General features: G+C 46.5%; 1 protein-coding gene across 1 annotated transcript in view; it reads left to right on the top strand.

Moving 5' to 3' along the window:
* Positions 1-18,572, top strand: part of OSTM1 (osteoclastogenesis associated transmembrane protein 1) — an 83,784-nt gene that overhangs the window by 40,476 nt on the left and 24,736 nt on the right. Inside the window, exons 3-4 of the mRNA XM_069235449.1 lie at positions 9,769-9,866; positions 12,498-12,635. Of these exons, the coding sequence (XP_069091550.1) occupies positions 9,769-9,866; positions 12,498-12,635 (236 nt within the window). The remainder of the gene's footprint in view (positions 1-9,768; positions 9,867-12,497; positions 12,636-18,572) is intronic.

The following is an 18,572-nucleotide window of genomic DNA, read 5'->3' as shown; positions in this document are numbered from 1 at the left end:
TTTCAGCTCCTGCCAAGCAAAAGTAAACCGCTACCTCCCGAGGGTAGACACCTCCAGAGATAGCAGGAGACAGCTGTGGAGCCATATATGGCTCCAGGATGGGGGCTTCAACCACCCCTCCTTTGATCTACATGGGGTGGAGGGGTCTGCTTCCCCCTCCATATCTTTAATTTATAGCCTGGGGAGGTGATGGTCCCTGGAGTTGCAGTGGGGGGCAGGGGCTTGGGGAGGTCCGCAGGGTCACCCCTATTCTTTTTATTTTGTTGCCCCAGGGAGGTGGTGGTCCAGCCCCCAATTCTATCCCTCCCTCCTCCCTGCATATAAACTAAATTTTGCCCCAGGGTGGAGGTGGTCGAAGGGCCTTTAATTAGTGCTAGGAGAGGGGCCACTGGATGCTGTTCTCCACTGGTTCTGAAGGGGGCTTGGTGCCCAGAGTGCTTCATCCTGGCAAGGACTGGGGTAGTGGATGCTGTTCTCCACTGGTTCTGGAGGGGGCTTGGTGCCCAGAGTGCTTCATCCTGCCAAGGACTGGGGTAGTGGATGCTGTTCTCCACTGGTTCTGGAGGGGGCTTGGTGCCCAGTGATGCTGCACCTTGGGTGTGGCAGTTCCCATTCCCTCACCTGAGTGTCTGAGCCACGAGACTTTCACGGAACAGGTAGCATGATACTCCATGGAGGCAGAGACACACTCCACCCTGTGGCGACTTAGCCTGCCAACTGCTGGTAGTGCCAGTACTGGTTGTGGTGCCTCATGTAGTGTGTGCAGGGTCCAGGATGTCTCTAGCAGCCTCAGACGGCTGCCCACTGGGGATGCTGCTGATGTCTGCTGTAGTGGCACTGGCTGAGCACGTCGCAGGGCAGGTGGCGGTGGCTGCGGCGGAGATGCTGCCAGTGGTGCAGCTGTTTGCACTTGTGGAGGGAGACGCCAGGCCGTCTCCTGCAGTCTCGGAAGGGTTCCCACTGGGGATGATGCTGGTGACTGTAGTAGAGTCAGCAGACATGCAGGTGGCGGTCGCTGCGGCAGTGGCCACCGCCGTACAGGTTGCTGGTCTGTCTTGCAGAAGGGGTGACACCAGTCCCTCACCCGGAGGCTCCGTGCCCTGAGCTTACTTCCCTTTGACCTTGTGTCCCTTCCCCACCTTGGAAGTTGCTGGTGGGACCTTGCCACTGTCCTCTTTGGACCTGGAAGAGGCCTTGCTGGGTGGTTGGTGCCGCTTCTCTCTTTGGCATGCGGGCCCCCTCTTTACCTTGGCAGGTGGCGGAATAGGGTGGTCCTTGGCCTCACTAGGTGGCACACTGGCAGCCCTGATGGGTGCCACCTTCGATGTTCCCGGACTTGCAGGGACCACACTGGGCGAGGATTTTGTGGCTGAGGTGCTGGGCTGGGATCTGGACATCCTGGCCCTAGGGGAAGGGGAGGGGTGTAGGGAAGAGGTCAATGGAAGCTAGGAAAAGTTTTTTTAGACACACTGTGACGGGAAGATGGAGGGGATTTGGGAGTGGAGGAAGAGGTAGTGGTTTTAGGAGGTGTACGTATGCTGAGTTTGGGTGAAGGTGCATGGGCTGGATGGCTCTTGAGTGGGTGTGTGCCTGCGTTGGTATACTTTTGTAGGAGGGCTCACAGACACACTGGGAGAGGACACGGGACGTGTGCATGGTAGTGGGCCCATCAGGGACCTCTGGACAGTCTGTTCCCCTGCCACAGTCCCAAACCACCACTGAACCTCCCCCCTCAGGAAACACCACCACAGCACCCACCCAGCGGGCCCATGCCACTGTCCCCAGGACACGTCAATCAGCAGTGTGTCCACCACTACAGGGACCCCAGGCAAACCCACTAACACAAGATAATCAGGGGCCTGGGGTCAGTGGCAGTGGGCACACGGTTCAGAGGACAGAGGCACAGGACAACAGGGAAACTGGGAGCACTGCTGTGCGACAGGGGGAGGACAGGCCCAGGAAACCCAGGAGGCACTCTCCTACATCATGGGAGCATACCACCATTCCCAGGAGACCATGGGCACAGTACTGGCCAAGTTTCAGGAGACCCAGCGGCTGCAGGAGGAACAGTACCTGGGGATCAGGGAGGACTTGAAGTCCATTAGCACCACCCTTGTCACCATTGCAGGGGTGCTGGCAGACATGGCCAACACCATGAGGGAGACAGTGGCACACCAACGGGCCCCTGACACTAGCCCGAACGATGAACAGCCCTCCATATCTGCCGGCACTGGTGGACAGGAGGTCCCACCACAGGACCAACAGGGCACCTTACCCGACCCCCTGCAGAAGGAGAACCACGGGGCAAAAGAGATGGCCACCCTCCTGGGTGAGCGGGCATGGGAAACACGCTGAGGGGCTGCTGGGAGGGCGGTGCTGGTACGGGGGTGGTGGCTGTACCTGTTGTTGTAGTGGGCACAGAGGTGCCCGCCACCGCAAGGGAGCTCCCATCAGAGGAGGAGTCGTTGTCACTGGTGTCCCCTCCTGTCCCCGTCGTGGAGCTCCCCTCGCCGTCCGTCCCACTGGTTCCTTCAGACTCAGTACATTCACCCTCCTGGGCCATGTGGGTTTCAGCTCCCTCCTGCTCCGGTGCCACTGCTCCTCCGCCAGATGATGCTAATGCACACAAGGACAGGGAGACAAAACAAAAAGAGGAGGAAAGACAGAGGAGACACATTGTCAGTGCCAGCAACAACACCACCGTTGGTGGACACAACATACAGGGAGCAGCCCTATGCACTAGGCCATGCACTAACAGTTCTTAGGAAAATCACCTGCCCATGGGGGACTATGCCTAAGCCCATTTGCTGCACACCTGGAATTTACAGGAGGATGACTAGTTGTAGATGCCCACTACCACTATTGGGGTTTGAGTGCCACAGAGCCTGCCTAACAAGGAACCTACCCTATCAACTTCGCCCTGGCCTAGGGGAATCCACAGCCCACTTCCCCCATCCAGACACCTCGTAAATCGCGCAGAGTCAGCTGAGTGAGACTGTACCCAAACCCTTGTGGCTGCTGTGATGCCCTCAAGCGCCCATCCAACTCCGGATATGCCATCACCAGGATCCGGTACATCAGGGGGGTCATGGTGCGACGGGCACCCCTTCCATGTTGGGAGCCATCCCCAGCTGGGCCTCCGCTGTCTTCTTGCTCCAGCGGCACAGGTCCTCCCATCTCTTGCGGCAGTGGGTGCTCCGTCTATGATTGACCCCCAGGGTCCGCACTTCCTTGGCGATGGCACGCCAAATACCCTTCTTCTGATGGGCGCTGACCTACAGGAAAGGTAAAGTAAGAATGGATTTTACTCCCCCGTCCGGTTATTCTTACTCAGTGGCCACAACTTCCCAACCATGCCCTGAAACACATACACTGACCATCCACACATGCTGGACACAGCCGCCCTCTCACCCCCCATTTATCTTCCATCCACGCCACTCCATATATTAATGTCACATCCACCATGCACACAGTGTACTCACCTGCTTGTCTGGAGGACCATAGAGTAGCGTGTACTGGGGGAGGACCCCATCCACCAGTTTGTCCAACTCCTCTGCGGTGAAGGCAGGGGCCCTTTCCCCAGACACTTTAGCCATTGTCGCTTCCAGACTCAGGTCACAGCAGCACTTGCAGTGTAGGTCCTCGCCTGTTGAAGGTCAGGTATCAAGTGAGTGAAGAGATAGAAAATGGCAGTCACATCCGTGGCGGTGCGTACCGTCACCGCCGGCGTACATCGTCATTGGCTTCTGGAACCCATAGGGCCCAATGATAACGAATGCTGAATTGTGCAGCGGTCGTCGTCCGCCTACTGCGATGCTGTACAACGCCAGCGCAGTTACCTCATTCCTCCTTGTCCCTACTTACAGGTCAGTCAGCTGCCATTTCAGGGGGGCACATGGCAGCGCACCTAACTGCGTCACAGCACTTTTGGCCAGGAATACGGACAGACAGCGCCACGCACAGATTAAATCACAATAGTGCAAAACACCCTTGTGCTACCTATGTGGTATATGACCCTCTGCTCACCCTTCTCCTCCATAGGGCACAACCGCTGGGGCAGATGATGAGATGGCGTCATTCTCCGGTGTACAGACCCCTGGTGGACCTGTCGACAATAGAAGACAGACACATCATTATCACCTACGGACTTGATCGTGCCACAATCCATGAACTGTGTGCCCAGTTAGAGCCAGACCTGATGTCAGCTATCCGCCATCCCAAAGGAATCCCCCCTCTAGTACGGGTCCTGTCAGTGCTCCATTTCCTGGCCAGTGGTTCCTTTCAAACAACAGTGGCCATGTCATCAGGGATGTCTCAGCCAATGTTCTCTAATGTGTTGTCCAGAGTGTTGTCTACCCTGCTGAAACACATGCGAAGCTACATTGTTTTCCCTCAGATGGAGGATTGCCCAAAGTGAAAGGTGAACTTCTATGCCCTGGGACATATCCCCAACATCATTGGTGCCATTGATGGTACACATGTGGCATTTGTCCCACCCCGCAGGGATGAACAGGTGTTCAGAAACCACAAAAGCTACCATTCCATGAATGTGCAGGAGGTGTGTTTGGCAGACAAGTACATCTCCCATGTGAATGCCAAGTATCGTGGCTCTGTGCATGACTCTTACATTTTGAGGAATAGCAGCATCCCTTATGTGATGGGCCAACTCCAGAGGCACTGTGTGTGGCTAATAGGTGAGGCCAAGGTCCCCACACAGTTTGAATAGGTGTCTGGGTACTGGGTAGTCCCTAAGGGTTAGTGTATGTCTAACAGATACACCTTGATATTTGCAGGTGACTCTGGTTACCCCAACCTGTCATGGCTGCTGACCCCAGTGAGGAATCCCAGGACAAGGGCAGAGGGACGCTACAATGAGGCACATGGGCGAACTAGGCGTATTATAGAGCGGACTTTCGGCCTCCTGAAGGCCAGATTCTGGTGCCTCCATCTAACAGGTGGCTCCCTATACTACTCACCGAAGAAAGTGTGCCAGATCATCGATGCATGCTGTATGTTGCACAACCTGGCTTTGGGACGCCAGGTGCCTTTTCTGCAGGAGGATGGGCCTGATGTTGGTCTTGTGGCAGCTGTTGAGCCTGTGGACAGTGAAGAAGAGGAGGCAGAAGAAGAAGACTGCCACTGCTCCTTTCATATCAGACTACTATAGGACATTGCATAAATCTGCCTTTTTACCTCTGTGCATGGACCCTGACAGTTCACTTTGGCTTTCCTTTTCACAGATCTGAGTACCACATTCTGCCTTCTGCTATGTTTACTGCTGCCCAACAACTGTCATACTTTGATATGTGCAAATGAATATTGCCATTGATATTTGTCAGAGAGGTTGTAATAACACATTTGTGAAAGTGCAGACTGACTCCAGATTGTTTTGTGATTCAAGGGTGTTTATTTAAGTGCTAATCAGTGGAGGGATATGTGCAATGGGCTGGGGTGATGGTGGAGGAATGTCCATGGTAGAGTCCAGTCTCGTTGTATCACAGGTGCATTGTCCAAGGGGGCATAGGAAGTGGAGTAATGGCAGTTCAATTAGGACAGGATGACATAGTGGTACAGAAGGGTGACAATCAGGAGAGTCTTATTTCATGGCGGGGGTCTTGGCAATGTTCTCTGTCTTGTGCCTGGATCGCAGGGACCGTTTGCGGGGTGGTTCTCCTTCTGCAGGGGGTCGGGTGCTGGTGACCTGTTGGTCCTGTGGTGGGACCTCCTGTCCACCAGTGCCGGCAGATATGGAGGGCTGTTCATCGTTCGGGCTAGTGTCAGGGGCCCGTTGGTGTGCCACTGTATCCCTCATGGTGTTGGCCATGTCTGCCAGCACCCCGGCAATGGTGACCAGGGTGGTGCTAATGGACTTCAAGTCCTCCCTGTTCCCCAGGTACTGTTCCTCCTGCAGCCGCTGGGTCTCCTGAAACTTGGCCAGTACTGTGCCCATGGTCTCCTGGGAATGGTGGTATGCTCCCATGATGTTGGAGAGTGCCTCCTGGGTTTCCTGGGCCTGTCCTCCCCCTGTCGCACAGCAGTGCTCCCAGTTTCCCTGTTGTCCTGTGCCTCTGTCCTCTGAACCGTGTGCCCACTGCCACTGACCCCAGGCCCCTGATTATCTTGGGTTAGTGGGTTTGCCTGGGGTCCCTGTAGTGGTGGACACACTGCTGATTGACGTGTCCTGGGGACAGTGGCATGGGCCCGCTGGGTGGGTGCTGTGGTGGTGTTTCCTGAGGGGGGAGGTTCAGTGGTGGTTTGGGACTGTGGCAGGGGAACCGACTGTCCAGAGGTCCCTGATGGGCCGGACTGGTCATCTTGATCCAGGCGTGCAGAGCTGCTGTCGTCACTGTGGGCCTCTTCTGTGGAGAGACTGGATATGGCTGGCACCTCCTGTCCGGTGCCGTTGGGTAGGGGTCCTGTTGGGGTGTAGATGTATAGCTATTGTATCTGTGTGTGCTATCTTGTGCAATGGGTGAGTTTCCCTCTGCTCTTGTGCTAGCATTATTGCCTGGGCCCTTGTGTGAGTGGTGATTTTGTGGCCTGGGTGAGTCTCTCTACTGGACATGCTTTGGTGATGGGTGTCCATGCAGGTCTGTGATGGGTGTCCATACATTGGTGTTACATGCAGGGCTTGGTACTGGGATGTGTGGGTTGTGATAGTGGGGTATCTGTGAGGTGTTTGGGTGATGGGTGTGATGGTAGTAGTTTGTGATGGCATGCAGGTAGGGTGGGGGATAAAGTAGTAAAGATTTGACTTATCAGAGTCCAGTCCTCCTGTTACTCCTGCAAGGCCCTCAGGATGCATGATTGCCAAGACTTGCTCCTCCCATTTTGTTGTGGGGAAGGAGGTGGGGGTCCACCGCCAGTCCTCTGTACAGCTACCTGGTGTCTGGATACTACGGAACACACCTTCCCCCGTAGGTCGTTCCACCTCTTCCTGATGTCATCCCGTGTTCTGGGGTGCTGTCCCACTGCGTTGACCCTGTCGACAATTCTCTGCCATAGCTCCATCTTCCTTGCAATGGACGTCTGCTGCACCTGTGATCCGAATAGCTGTGGCTCTACCCAGATGATTTCCTCCACCATGACCCTGAGCTCCTCCTCAGAAAACCTGGGGGGTCTTTGAGGTGCCATAATGTGGTGTGGGTGATGTGTGAGGTGACGTTTGTTGTGCTGTGTGATGTGTTGTGTTGGGGTGTGTTCTTTGAGGTGCATGGATGTTGTATGAGTAATGGTGTTGTGTGCCTGTGGATGCTGGGGTTGTGTTTGCTATTCTCTCTCTGCTTCTTACAAAAAAGTCGTAAGGGGTTGTGGGTAATGTGGGTGTGTGTTTTATAGTGGTCTGTGTGTGGGTGTGGTGTGTGTGTGTATTTTGAATTGTCCGATGTGGTTGTGTTTTGTACATGTGCGCGTTGATTCGTGGGTCGTGATAGTGGGGCGTATTCCTGGTGGCGTAACGGTGTAGGTTTTGCTATTGCCAGTTTCACTGACCTTTGGTGTGGCGGACTTGTGTGAGTGTCTGTATTGTGGCGGATTACAAGATGTGGGTCATAATACCTGCAGCGCATTTCCGCCACAGTATGTTGGCGGCCGCCAGCATGGCGGTAAGCGGGATTTACCGCCAGGGCTGTAATGAGGGCCTAAATCAGGCCCTAAGTCAGCAGGTAAAATCTTTCATCATCACACACCCTGTTGGTGTATCCGACCTGTGCTCCATTGCAGTCTTTGTCAAATTGTACCTAAGTACTGGTCTACATCGACCATTGCCTGTCATTGGCACTTTGTGCTTTTCTTGGCTTTATCCCTACTTAGAACGTTAAAAATTCACATTTCCTGTTCCTCTTATTGAATTGTTGTGATCTTTGTGTCATTTTCCTCATTAAATTTTACTCTGTTTCTAGTCGGTTTGGGTGTTTTTTCATTTCAACTTAATTACTATTGTGGTACTGGATAAATCCTTTACACATTGCCCTAAGTTAAGCCTGTCTCCTCTCTGCCATTTCAACTAGGGGGTTAAGCTCAGGGTAACTTATTGGCTTTAAGTATTCACCCTGGCAAGGGTTTTAATTATTCCTTGAGGGGAGTAGTCACCCACCTCAGTAAATAATCCAGTTTCTTACAACCGTGCTTTTCACTATACTTAAGGCAGTATCTGACTTTCCCTACACCTGTTTCTGTGCAGAAACGTTATATGAACCCTTGGTGCTGATGACCATGCAAATCCTGGTTTCAGAGCCAGTGGCCTCTTTGGTTAGAATAGCTGCATCTAACAATTCCTTAAAATATTTACCGTTTGCTCTTTCTAACCTTTTCTTCCATGTAACCTGGTCCAAAACAAGCTGAGAATTAGAAGCTTATTTGTAGAAGAACCGGCTTCATACTTCTTAGTGAAATATACGTTTTATTGATGTGATGGCTTCTGCTGTCAAACCTTGGCCCGGTCTTTGCTCCGTGAGACCTTACCAATGTGTTTCGTGATCAACTTTAGATGTGAAACTAATCTTGATTAACAATTGATCTGTTACTTAAATAAGGGATTTCAGATGTGCCAGTGACATCAGAGCTCTGTTGTGCTGCGCACTCAGTCTTAATCCACATCCATACGTGGTGGCACTCGCCAACTTCCAAATTGTAAATCAGAGGTAAGCAGTCTAATTAAAATAAGCTATCGCCCCAAAAGGTGGATTTGACCATTTAAATATCCATGTGACGTTTATGATGACTGTACTTGCCAGGACAGGCATTAGCGTTTTTCTGTCCTATTAAGTAGGGCATCCTCATTCATCCGTTTTCAGTGATCTCCCTTCTGTTCACCGATTGTTTTTTTTATACTCGCATATTGCTTGGTGTTGGGCGCATTGTTTGCCGCTGCCATGTAATGTTGATCAGTTGCAAGATTATCAGCTTGCTTACTACACAATTGAATAGGTTTGGGTCTATCAGCAATGCCTTTGTTTTGAAGTAAAGTTGCAGTAAAACATTAAGGGACAGATGTATGAAGCAGTTTTGCCTGTCGCAAATGTCAATTCGGGCCTTTTGCGACCGGTAAAAGGCTTCTGGACGTGTACCATCCCTATTTAGCGAGTCAGTAACTTGTTACCGACTTGCAAAATAGGGATTGCCAGTCGCCATCAGGAAGGAGCATGCCAAGGGCGTCCCTTCCTAATCGCGAGTTGCAGGCCATTTAAGACTGTTTTGCGACTGGGAATGCGGTCGCAAAACACTCTGTTACCACAAATTTAAAGTTGGTGGTAACCGATTTGCAAACAAGAAGGGGTCCCAAGGGACCCTTCCCCTTTGCAAATGGGGGTGCAGACATTTTTGAAGAGCAGGCAGTGTTCCCAGGGACCACTGCCTACTCATCAAAAATGCTAAGAAAACTTTTCAGTTTTCTTTTTGTACTGCATCCGGTTTTCCTTTGAGGAAAACGGGATGCATTGCAAAAAAGACTGCTTTATTTAGAAGCAATCACAGACATGGTGGTCTGCTGCCCCCAGCAGGCCACCATCCCTGTGACTGTGGCCAGTCCCAAATGGGTCACAAATTGCGACCTGCCTCATGAATATTAATGTGGCAGGTCTCTTGCGACCCATTCGCTAACAGTGTCACACTGTACTACATCCCACATTGCAATTTCCTAATGGCGAATTGCAAAGATTCGCTATTAGGGAATCGCAAACCACTTTTTACATAGATCTGGCCTTAAGTTCTTTTAATGAAATGTATGACTTTGATTTGAATTAACATAAGAGTTTTATTTTATCATAGTGTGCTTACGGAACGAAGGAGAAGGTTTACGAAACGACTCAATTGAGTTCATGGAAAGGTTTAATGCAACCATGCAGTGCTTTGAACAAAACAAACTAGTAAGTATTGTCCTCGCTTTGGTTCTTTTATTTTGTTCTATAGCCAGCTAAAGGGTTATATTATGCAATTCTGGATACTCCTGCTTTTGGTGTAAAACCTTTTTATTAGTATTAATATTATTATTATTATTTAAAACGTCTTTCGCATAATGCCCTGATTGGAGGAAGTATGATTACATGTAGTTTCTGAGCCTCTTGTAATTTCCAGTCAGGCTCCTTATTTCAAGCACAACTTTGTTTTCGGTAACAACACGACATAACAAATATGTTGGGTTCAGCATATTGTCAGCATCCTTTCTGTTCTGCTGATCGTTGTAAAATTACTCATGTGCCTATCCAATCCTTCTGTGATCTCCTTATTGCATGTTCCATGTCTGTGTATTAAGAATACACCACATATGTGAAGTGGTTTGATATTTGAATAACGTTGTTACAACTTCCCCAAAATGAGTTGTTCAATTAGATGCTCACAGAATTACAGCCAAACCTTCCACCCCTGTCATGCACAGTGTCCCTGCTATCTCTTGGAAACTTCGGCAGTTTTTGGAAAAATTAAGCCACAATCGGATAAAATCACATGCAGTCGCGGGTGAAATAGAAACTCGTGACCTAATCCACTCTAGCAGCCCCTCTAAATCGCCCACATCTGGCTGGTCGCAGAGGATAGCCCAGAACTCGCCCTGGCTCCCCTTTTGGTAGCTTGGCCAAACCTCAAGTGTTAATTAACCCTGCATTAGACAATAGGAGATGAAAGGAACCCAGAAGTATAGCACAGACTGTTAAGAGGTAAATAAATCATTTTCCTAAGGTAAAAAAAGCCAAATATAATAACAGTAAACTTATATTATCTAGTTACCACACAAAGATTGGAGTGAAAATACGAAGCAAACTGTATATAATGTTGCTGTTAAGTGCCCTCTGTTAATGTTTCATTATAAACCCTGCTAAGATGTTGGCGATGGAAGTTTGGTGCAGTACAGAATCATACGCTTGAACTTGGAATACATAATATAGATGTGTTAACTTGAACAGGCGCCATTGGCAGATTCCTCAGGGTTGACCTTTCCATCAGTTCAATAAAAATTGTTGGTGAGGCAGTCGTGATGAAATGCAAAGATGTAGTAGGCAAGAAAGGAGACTGTAGACACTGAACCAGGGTATAGTGGACAATCTGGGTAGATGTTTGTCTTTCGATTTGTTCTGTAGTAGATTTTATGAGCAATATTATTTAGTGAGAATAGAGGTTCGATGTTCACAAGAGTTCCTTAGCCTCCGGTCCGCTCAGTGAACTCTTACAGTTCAGAAATTGGAGCTAAAACTAATGCTCAGAAAAGCGAAAGGCCTACCTAAGCAGGAGCAGGACGTGTGATCCTCATGTCGGTGTGGCCATCTCTCCTGGTTATTTTTTTTTTTTTTTTTTTTTTGGTGCGTGCTGAAGAATGCTTGGCCTGGACAGTTGCAAAGTGTATCCAACATAACTATTCTCTTCTTGGCTTGAAGAGCTCTTTTTTGGTCACACTCGTTTTTATGGTCTTGCTTGAGAGTGCATCTATCGCCATACAATTATGTAAGAACTATAGTGGGGCTTTGGCTCCGCCCATTTGTTGGAAACCAGAAGTATATTTTTTGATTGGGCAAAAGTTGTATGCTTCCACAAAAAAGTGCGTGCCCTCAACACAGCTGTGATAATTGTATTTATTTATCCAGCCGCCTGAGCTTGAACTTTCAGGGGCACACACATGGCATTGAAAAACCTTTAAAATGTGTCTTAAGCAACTAGAAAAAATTATGATTTTTTTTCTCTGCCAGCAGCACAGATGGGACTTGCAAAGTCATTAACCTACATGGATGTTTAGGTCTGGCTTGAACGTTCAACTGTCACTTGACCTTTTAATCTTAACCAATATTATTCTACAGTTCTTTGTTGCCACACAAATACATACCATTCCCATGCTATTTACTTGTAGTTTTCATATTACCGTATAGCATTCTTTTAAAGCCAGACCTATTGGCATTGCTAATGCTTGTTGGATTCAGTTTTTAATAGAATTTTGTCCCAAAAAAATAACTCCGACCTCATGTATCCTCATGCCAATGCACTGCAAGCTTCCAGCTTATACTGTGTTTTGGTGCAGGGCTTCAAAGAGCTTTGTTACTGGGTTGGGACCCCTGGAGTGGACACTGGTGTTGAATGCGAGCAAGCGATGCAAAACAGCACCCATGATGTGTGCAGAATAGATGTGAATTCCCTTGCATTAGACAGACTCCTCTTCTTGCACCAGACTGTAAATGGGGTACACAAACTAGTCCGGAACATGGTACACGATCCAGCTGTGTAGGGATTGTTAAGAAAGTAGGGCTTGTTTGGGAAGGCAGTATGATATTGGGAGGGGTGGGACTGCATCAAAACTGAGTTGGACTTGCTAGCATATAGGCAGGTGTCATGCAGATTAAGCCTCTATACGAGCAGAGGTGCTCAGGCGGGATCCCCATCACATCTGAGTGGTTATGGTAGTTTGATTGTTGGTGGCGAAACCTTTGTTTTAAAGTTTCATCAAATAACAAAAGAACTTGTTGAAAGCAACATGCTCTGTCTTGTAACATTTTAACTGGCTCTGTTTTATTTTTTAGGCTGTGGCACCTATCCTTTCACGAGAAGGGAACTATTCTAAAGCGTGTACCAACTGCAGTAAGATGTATAAAGATTTGACTGAGTTATACACCCAAATGGAAAAGGCAAACACACTGTGTATTGACATAGAAGATGCTGTAAGTATTTACTTTCCTTTAACAAAATCGGCTATAGCCTTTATTCAGATACACTTGTGTCAAATCAAAGCAAATCTTTTTATTTCTGCTTTCGCTTGCCAAACCATCCGCCTGTTAAGAGAAACCGTTTGAAACTCATTACTTAAAGCCTTCAGACTGCCGATTTTCGAATCAGACATCACTTTTTTTTTTTAAAGCTAGACTTCTTGCTCGCTTATTTTTTATGCTAAGGTTTCGTATTATTGCATTTTGTTAATGTATTGGTTGATTTAGCAATGTAGAATGGCACTAGGTCACTTGTAAGCTTATGCCTTATTTCTTTTAATTGTGTCAACATTGCCGCTTGGGTGTTTCAACAGTTAAATATTGAACTAGACTTTATATTTCACCTCTATTTCAGCGACTCCCTGCTTGCCTTAGTGCAGTGGTTCTTAACCTGGGGTCTTGGACCCATGGAGGTCCGTGAGGCCTCCGTAGGGGGAACGCGGCTGTTTTACCAAATGAAACAGTAGTGAAATTAATCAATTCAAACAATATAGTATATACAAATAAAGACGTAAAATAGAAAATGTGAAATATTTTATTGTGTATTTAAAAAATTATTTTAACATTGGAGCACCTGCTTTTGCATTCTTGTGTTAAGTTTTGAGAATCAAATGATAGAAATTGCTTAGGCCGGGGGTCCCCTGCTTCCAACAAGGAATCAGTGGGAGGCCTAGGATTGCAGTAATGATTTAGTAGGGATCCACAGAAGTCAAAAGGTTAAGAACCGCTGCCTTAATGTATTTCATTTAATGTCACATGCGTAGATTATTATCCTCCATTCTCACTCTGACTCATCCCAAATCCCTTCTACCACTTTCATCTCCTAAATATCTCTGCCTAAGCTCTTCCCTCCACCTCCACATCTAACTCACCAAACCTCACTCTACCTCTGTTACCTCCCACACAACCCTACTAAATTCTCCTGCATTCATCTCACCCTGCTACTATGCTCTCCCTAACCCTTCCACATACTCTTCCCCCTCCGCCCCCCTTTATCCATCCCGAGCCTTTGGGTTGAGTAAATGAAGGATATACTCCCAATTAACACTTCTGGATTTCTTTCCTCCTCCACCCCTCCATTACTCCAGTCAATCTAACTAACAAACTCTCATATCCGCAGCTCAAATTAACTCATAATAATACTAAAACTGTACTCATTATTAAATGATACTAATCCATCACTAATTCTTGTTGGGTTCCGGAGTAGCGTGCTACTCATCGAAAAGCCCTTCAACGCCTAGTCAGGGGTAGTAAGCGCTATATAAATACGATTACAATACAATACAATACTAGTTGACCTGCTCCCCAGTGATTGGATAAAGTAAGTTGAGGGCTTGGAGTAGGGGGGTGGTTGAGGTAACAGTGATAGTTCGAGTTATCACCTGGCTATTCTAATCTTAAAATCAGTTAAGTGTGCATGCTTTCACCAGTTTGATATCTTTTCAGGTCTCGCCAAGGTGTGCATGCACTGTGTTAGGCTAAACCTATAGAATGCGCTGCCTCTTGCAAGACCTTTTGTTACCTCACAGGGCCATCCATTGCTTATCAGATGTTGGCTTCCTTGTCGGTCTCATTTGCTTTCTTCTTATTCATCACTTCCATAGGCTTCCTTCCTTATCTTGTGTTTTGTTCCTCCCCTGGAACATGGACGCATTACTGTGTCCTTCCACAGCTCACTTTTTAGATGCAACATTTTGTTTTGAAGTACTCTGAGAGTGTGTGTGTTTTTCAGCTGCCTCCCTCTATTACTTCTCCCCCTACCATGTTACCCCAGTCTCTCTCTTATCCACCCTTCTCTGTTGTCTGTGTGCTTGCCGCTGTCCCAACCCACAGCTGTCCTTGTGCTCCTGCCCATCCTCCATTGTCCGCATGCTTGTCTGTGTGCTTTCTCCAAGCCCTTCCTGTCCACCATCCCTTGTCCATCTATTTGTCCCAGCCCTTACACCCACACTTTTTGGTCCATCTGCTTGCCCATAGCTCCTCCTGCCTACCCTCTGTTGTCCGTCTGCTTGCACCAAGCCCTTCCTGCGCACTTTCCGTTGTGATTGTGCTTACACCCAGTCACTCCCGCTCACCATCCGTTCTTCTGTTTGACACCAGCCTCTCATGCCCACCTTGATTGTCCTTCTGCTTGCCCCTGCCTCATTCTCTGTAGTCTGTGTGGTTGCCCCGCCGCTCCTACCCACCTTTCATTCTCCATGTGATTGCTCTTTCCTCCCACCTACTCTCCGTTGTTCGTGTGGTTGTCTCTCCTCTCTCACCCACTTTCTGTTGTTCATGTGGTTGCGCCCCCCCTTCTACCCAATCTCTGTTATCAATGTGCTTGCATTCTGATCCTTGTGTTCACCCTTTGTTGTCTGTATGTTTGTCCTCAGCACCTTCCACCCACCATTTGTTGTCCATCTGCTTGCCCCCAGCGCCTCTAGTCTGTCCTGTCCACCCACACGTGTCCTTCTGTCCATCCACCCCTCCCTCCTGTCCTCTGTGTTGCCTCTGAAGAACATGGCTACATTTTTTGTTTTAAAAAAAAAAGGGCTGTTACTCTCCCATCGCTAATGTGTTTTTTTTTTTTTAAATGCATTAGCTCTGGTCATTTAATAGCGCTTTATTATAGTTACTTTCAGCCATGCCACCCGGTTTTAGCCATGCAGCAAGGCATGGTTACATAAAATTGCCAAAGCCAATAGCTCTTGTGAGAGACCTATTGGCTTTGCCAATGCCTGTTTCTTGCTGGTTATTCTTTTATCTGACATTTCTAAAGATTGTCTGTCTGGGTTCTCTCTCTGGCCCTATTCCTGAATTGGCCTGGCTAATGATGGGATTGACAGATCACTCCATTAACTACTCCTGAAACTGTTTTCTGATCCAGACATTTTATTTAGGATATCATGCATTTTATAGTTGTGTGGATGAGCTTCAGACAATTGGACTAAAACACATCATAACAAAGACACCACCAGTAAATTCTCTGACCATCATCAGCTGTCCTCAAGCCAAATACTTGGTACATATTTCTGTTTGTTCAAATATACCCCTTTTGTGCATGACCATATGTTGGTCTCAGTATGTCAAACCCATGTTTTCTCAGCTTGAAGCATTTGTGTCCAAACAGTTTGGTCTTGTTGCAAACAAAAACAGTGCTTTTCCTTTACGCATGAAAATGTGAACAATCAACACACAGCATAGCTGGCATGCGGATAGTGCCCTTAATCAGGCTACTTGATGAGCACATGTATAGGTCAAGGTTTTGACAATGTAAAAAGTCTGAAATGTGTTGTCTTTCCAACCTATATAGGTTTCAGTCACTCAAGTGACCTTTAGAACTAGTTTGTATCATTTAGTTTTTTTTATATTGATAAGTAACATTGCACCTCAGTATTTTGTATTTGCATTATACTAACATGAGTTTCATTGTGAGAATGACGGCATGAACTAGGTGTGCTGTCTGCTGATTATACCATAGATCCCCTTTTGAATATGTAATTTAATATGATGGACTGTGTTCTTGATGTTTTGACATGCAAGATGATCATGTTTATCACATGCGTGTGTCACTTCTGAAGGAGAACAGAGCACGTTCTGCACTAGCACTCACTCCACCGTTTTTCCTTACTTTAATTGATTCAAATTGTCACTTGACTGCACATAGTTACCTATTGTGCCAAAGTCGAAAATGCAAGAGACATTGCCATACATGAGAAATCATTGGGTAGCAGAATTGCACAGGACACATTTGGCTGAGACACTGAATAGAGTAGGGTGTACCCCCGAGTTACGAAATTATGCTTTTCAGCTCTCAAACCCCACATTTTTCAGAATAATGTGATTATGACTTAATGGTATCTGGTTAGTTATTTGGAAATGTTGACAATTGCCTGTGTTACTTGTGTAGAAAAGATTTTATCCAACTCCTTTCAATGTAATTCTTTCTTTTCTTTTATAGATAGGAAGGTGATGAAATCTTGGAAATTCAGGTTATTGGTGATATTAATTAAAAAGAGAAGATGATAGGTCTCACAGACCTTTTCTCTTTTTTGGACTTTATTTCTCAGGTAGCTTGAAATAAGGGATTTATGGGTTTTACAGGAGCTTCTAAAGTATGTAAAAGGACATAAGACTGACAATACCATAATTCTGAATAGCGAGGATAATGATATCTAAAGCCCACTTTACTTATTTCTCTGCATTCGCTGGAACCTCAATGAAACAACTTTCACCACAACAATGATGAAATGTTTTGGGTGCGGAGGGATGGGAGGACAAAGAAGAATACCTGCGGAAAGCTTCAATTAAATTGTACAGATTTGTTGCTCTGAAAATCCAGTACTTCATTTTGGAAAGGTTGTATTATACCTAAAGCAGAATAGTACAGTTTAATCATGGAGAAAGTTTACCTGTTTCAGGTTTAATCCCTAAGGAAATTTGTCTATTCTTACTGAGGTTCCTCATATTCTGGTGCAATTTTCAGGGGTAGTGTTCAACAAAACCTCTAAAATGTATGAAACAGAGAGATTACAGGAGATTTATGCCATAATATTTGATTACTCTGTGGATATTATCGCTCCCATCTGGCTTATAATGCTTAACCAATAGTTAAGCTATTAATCATCAGAATCTGTGTGGAAAGCAAAGATTCTCTCTGTTTGAAGTTAAGCTAATGATCGTGTTATACTGGTGGCAGGGCAGAAAGTAATATTTTGGCCCAATAGTCTCCCTTCGGGACTATGCAGGGACTTCAGTGCAACATGTAATTTGATTATGATAGCTGGCAGGAGATGGTTGTATACTGAATATTGTGTTTGTTTAATTATTTTAGGATATAAATCAAAGTAGGGAATAAGGGAGACTTAGGTTGGAAGCAGAATACGTAATTTTTTTCTTTGTGTATACTGTTTATCTTAAAGAAAGAATAACTGTGTTCACCCATGCCAAAAAATTCTGCCATGGGGATACATTTCCTTGTAAACACATCTGCTTACGAGGGCATATTTACTGGCATCTCGGGCTAGATACATCTGCAGATGCTGGGAAACACTCGGACACATTTTGCTAGTTAAAAGTGAGCTCCTTTACTCCTTTTCAGGGTAAGTTGTTTATCCATAAGGAAAAGCATCTTTGTTTTGGAGAAACAAACACATGTTTACAGTGTCAAATGTACTTTAGCATGGCATGCACACATTTCAATTTGCACATGTGAAAATATTTATTGATGTGAATGCTTTTTGTAATTTGTAGTGTGACATAAGTAAATGTACAATTTTTTTGTCTTCATATGTAACTATGGATAGAAATTTACAACTTTTTTGTCTTTATATGGAACTATTAAGAGAGGCCTTTTAGAGACTTGAGAGAGGTAGACCCATAGACTGAGTGTGACGGGATTAGAAAGGAGAAGATGTAAGCAATACCTGAAAAGAGGAAAAGACTGGAATTGAGGGAAAAGTTTAAGGAGAGGCATAGTAATAGAAAGGCCAAGACAGATAAAAATTATGAGAGGCCCAGACAGAAAGTGGGAGGGGCTGAGCAAGGGATAGGAAGGGAGGAAGAAGGGCAGTAGAGACAAAGATACCTAGACAGGGAGCAAGATGTATGGATGAAATATATACAGAGACCAAAAACAATGAAACAAGCAGGGTAAGAGAAAGTGTAGAAAGCAAGAGGATCAATGACAGTGAAGGACCTACAAATACATACATAAAAAAAAAAAAAAATTAGTGTCAGGAATAGGAACCAAAAATACTTTGGACAGTTTCAACACTGTAAAACTAACTATCCTTCAGTACAAAACTCTGTGTTATTGAAGGATTACACATGTCGTTTGGCATTGTGGTACCACACATGGAATAAATACTCCTGGCTGCTTTTATTTTCAGAATTTAAATATTTGTTTTT

The sequence above is a fragment of the Pleurodeles waltl genome, chromosome 5, assembly GCF_031143425.1.
Source record: "Pleurodeles waltl isolate 20211129_DDA chromosome 5, aPleWal1.hap1.20221129, whole genome shotgun sequence".
Taxonomy (NCBI): Eukaryota; Metazoa; Chordata; class Amphibia; order Caudata; family Salamandridae; genus Pleurodeles; species Pleurodeles waltl.
This window is presented reverse-complemented; position numbering and strand designations above follow the sequence as displayed.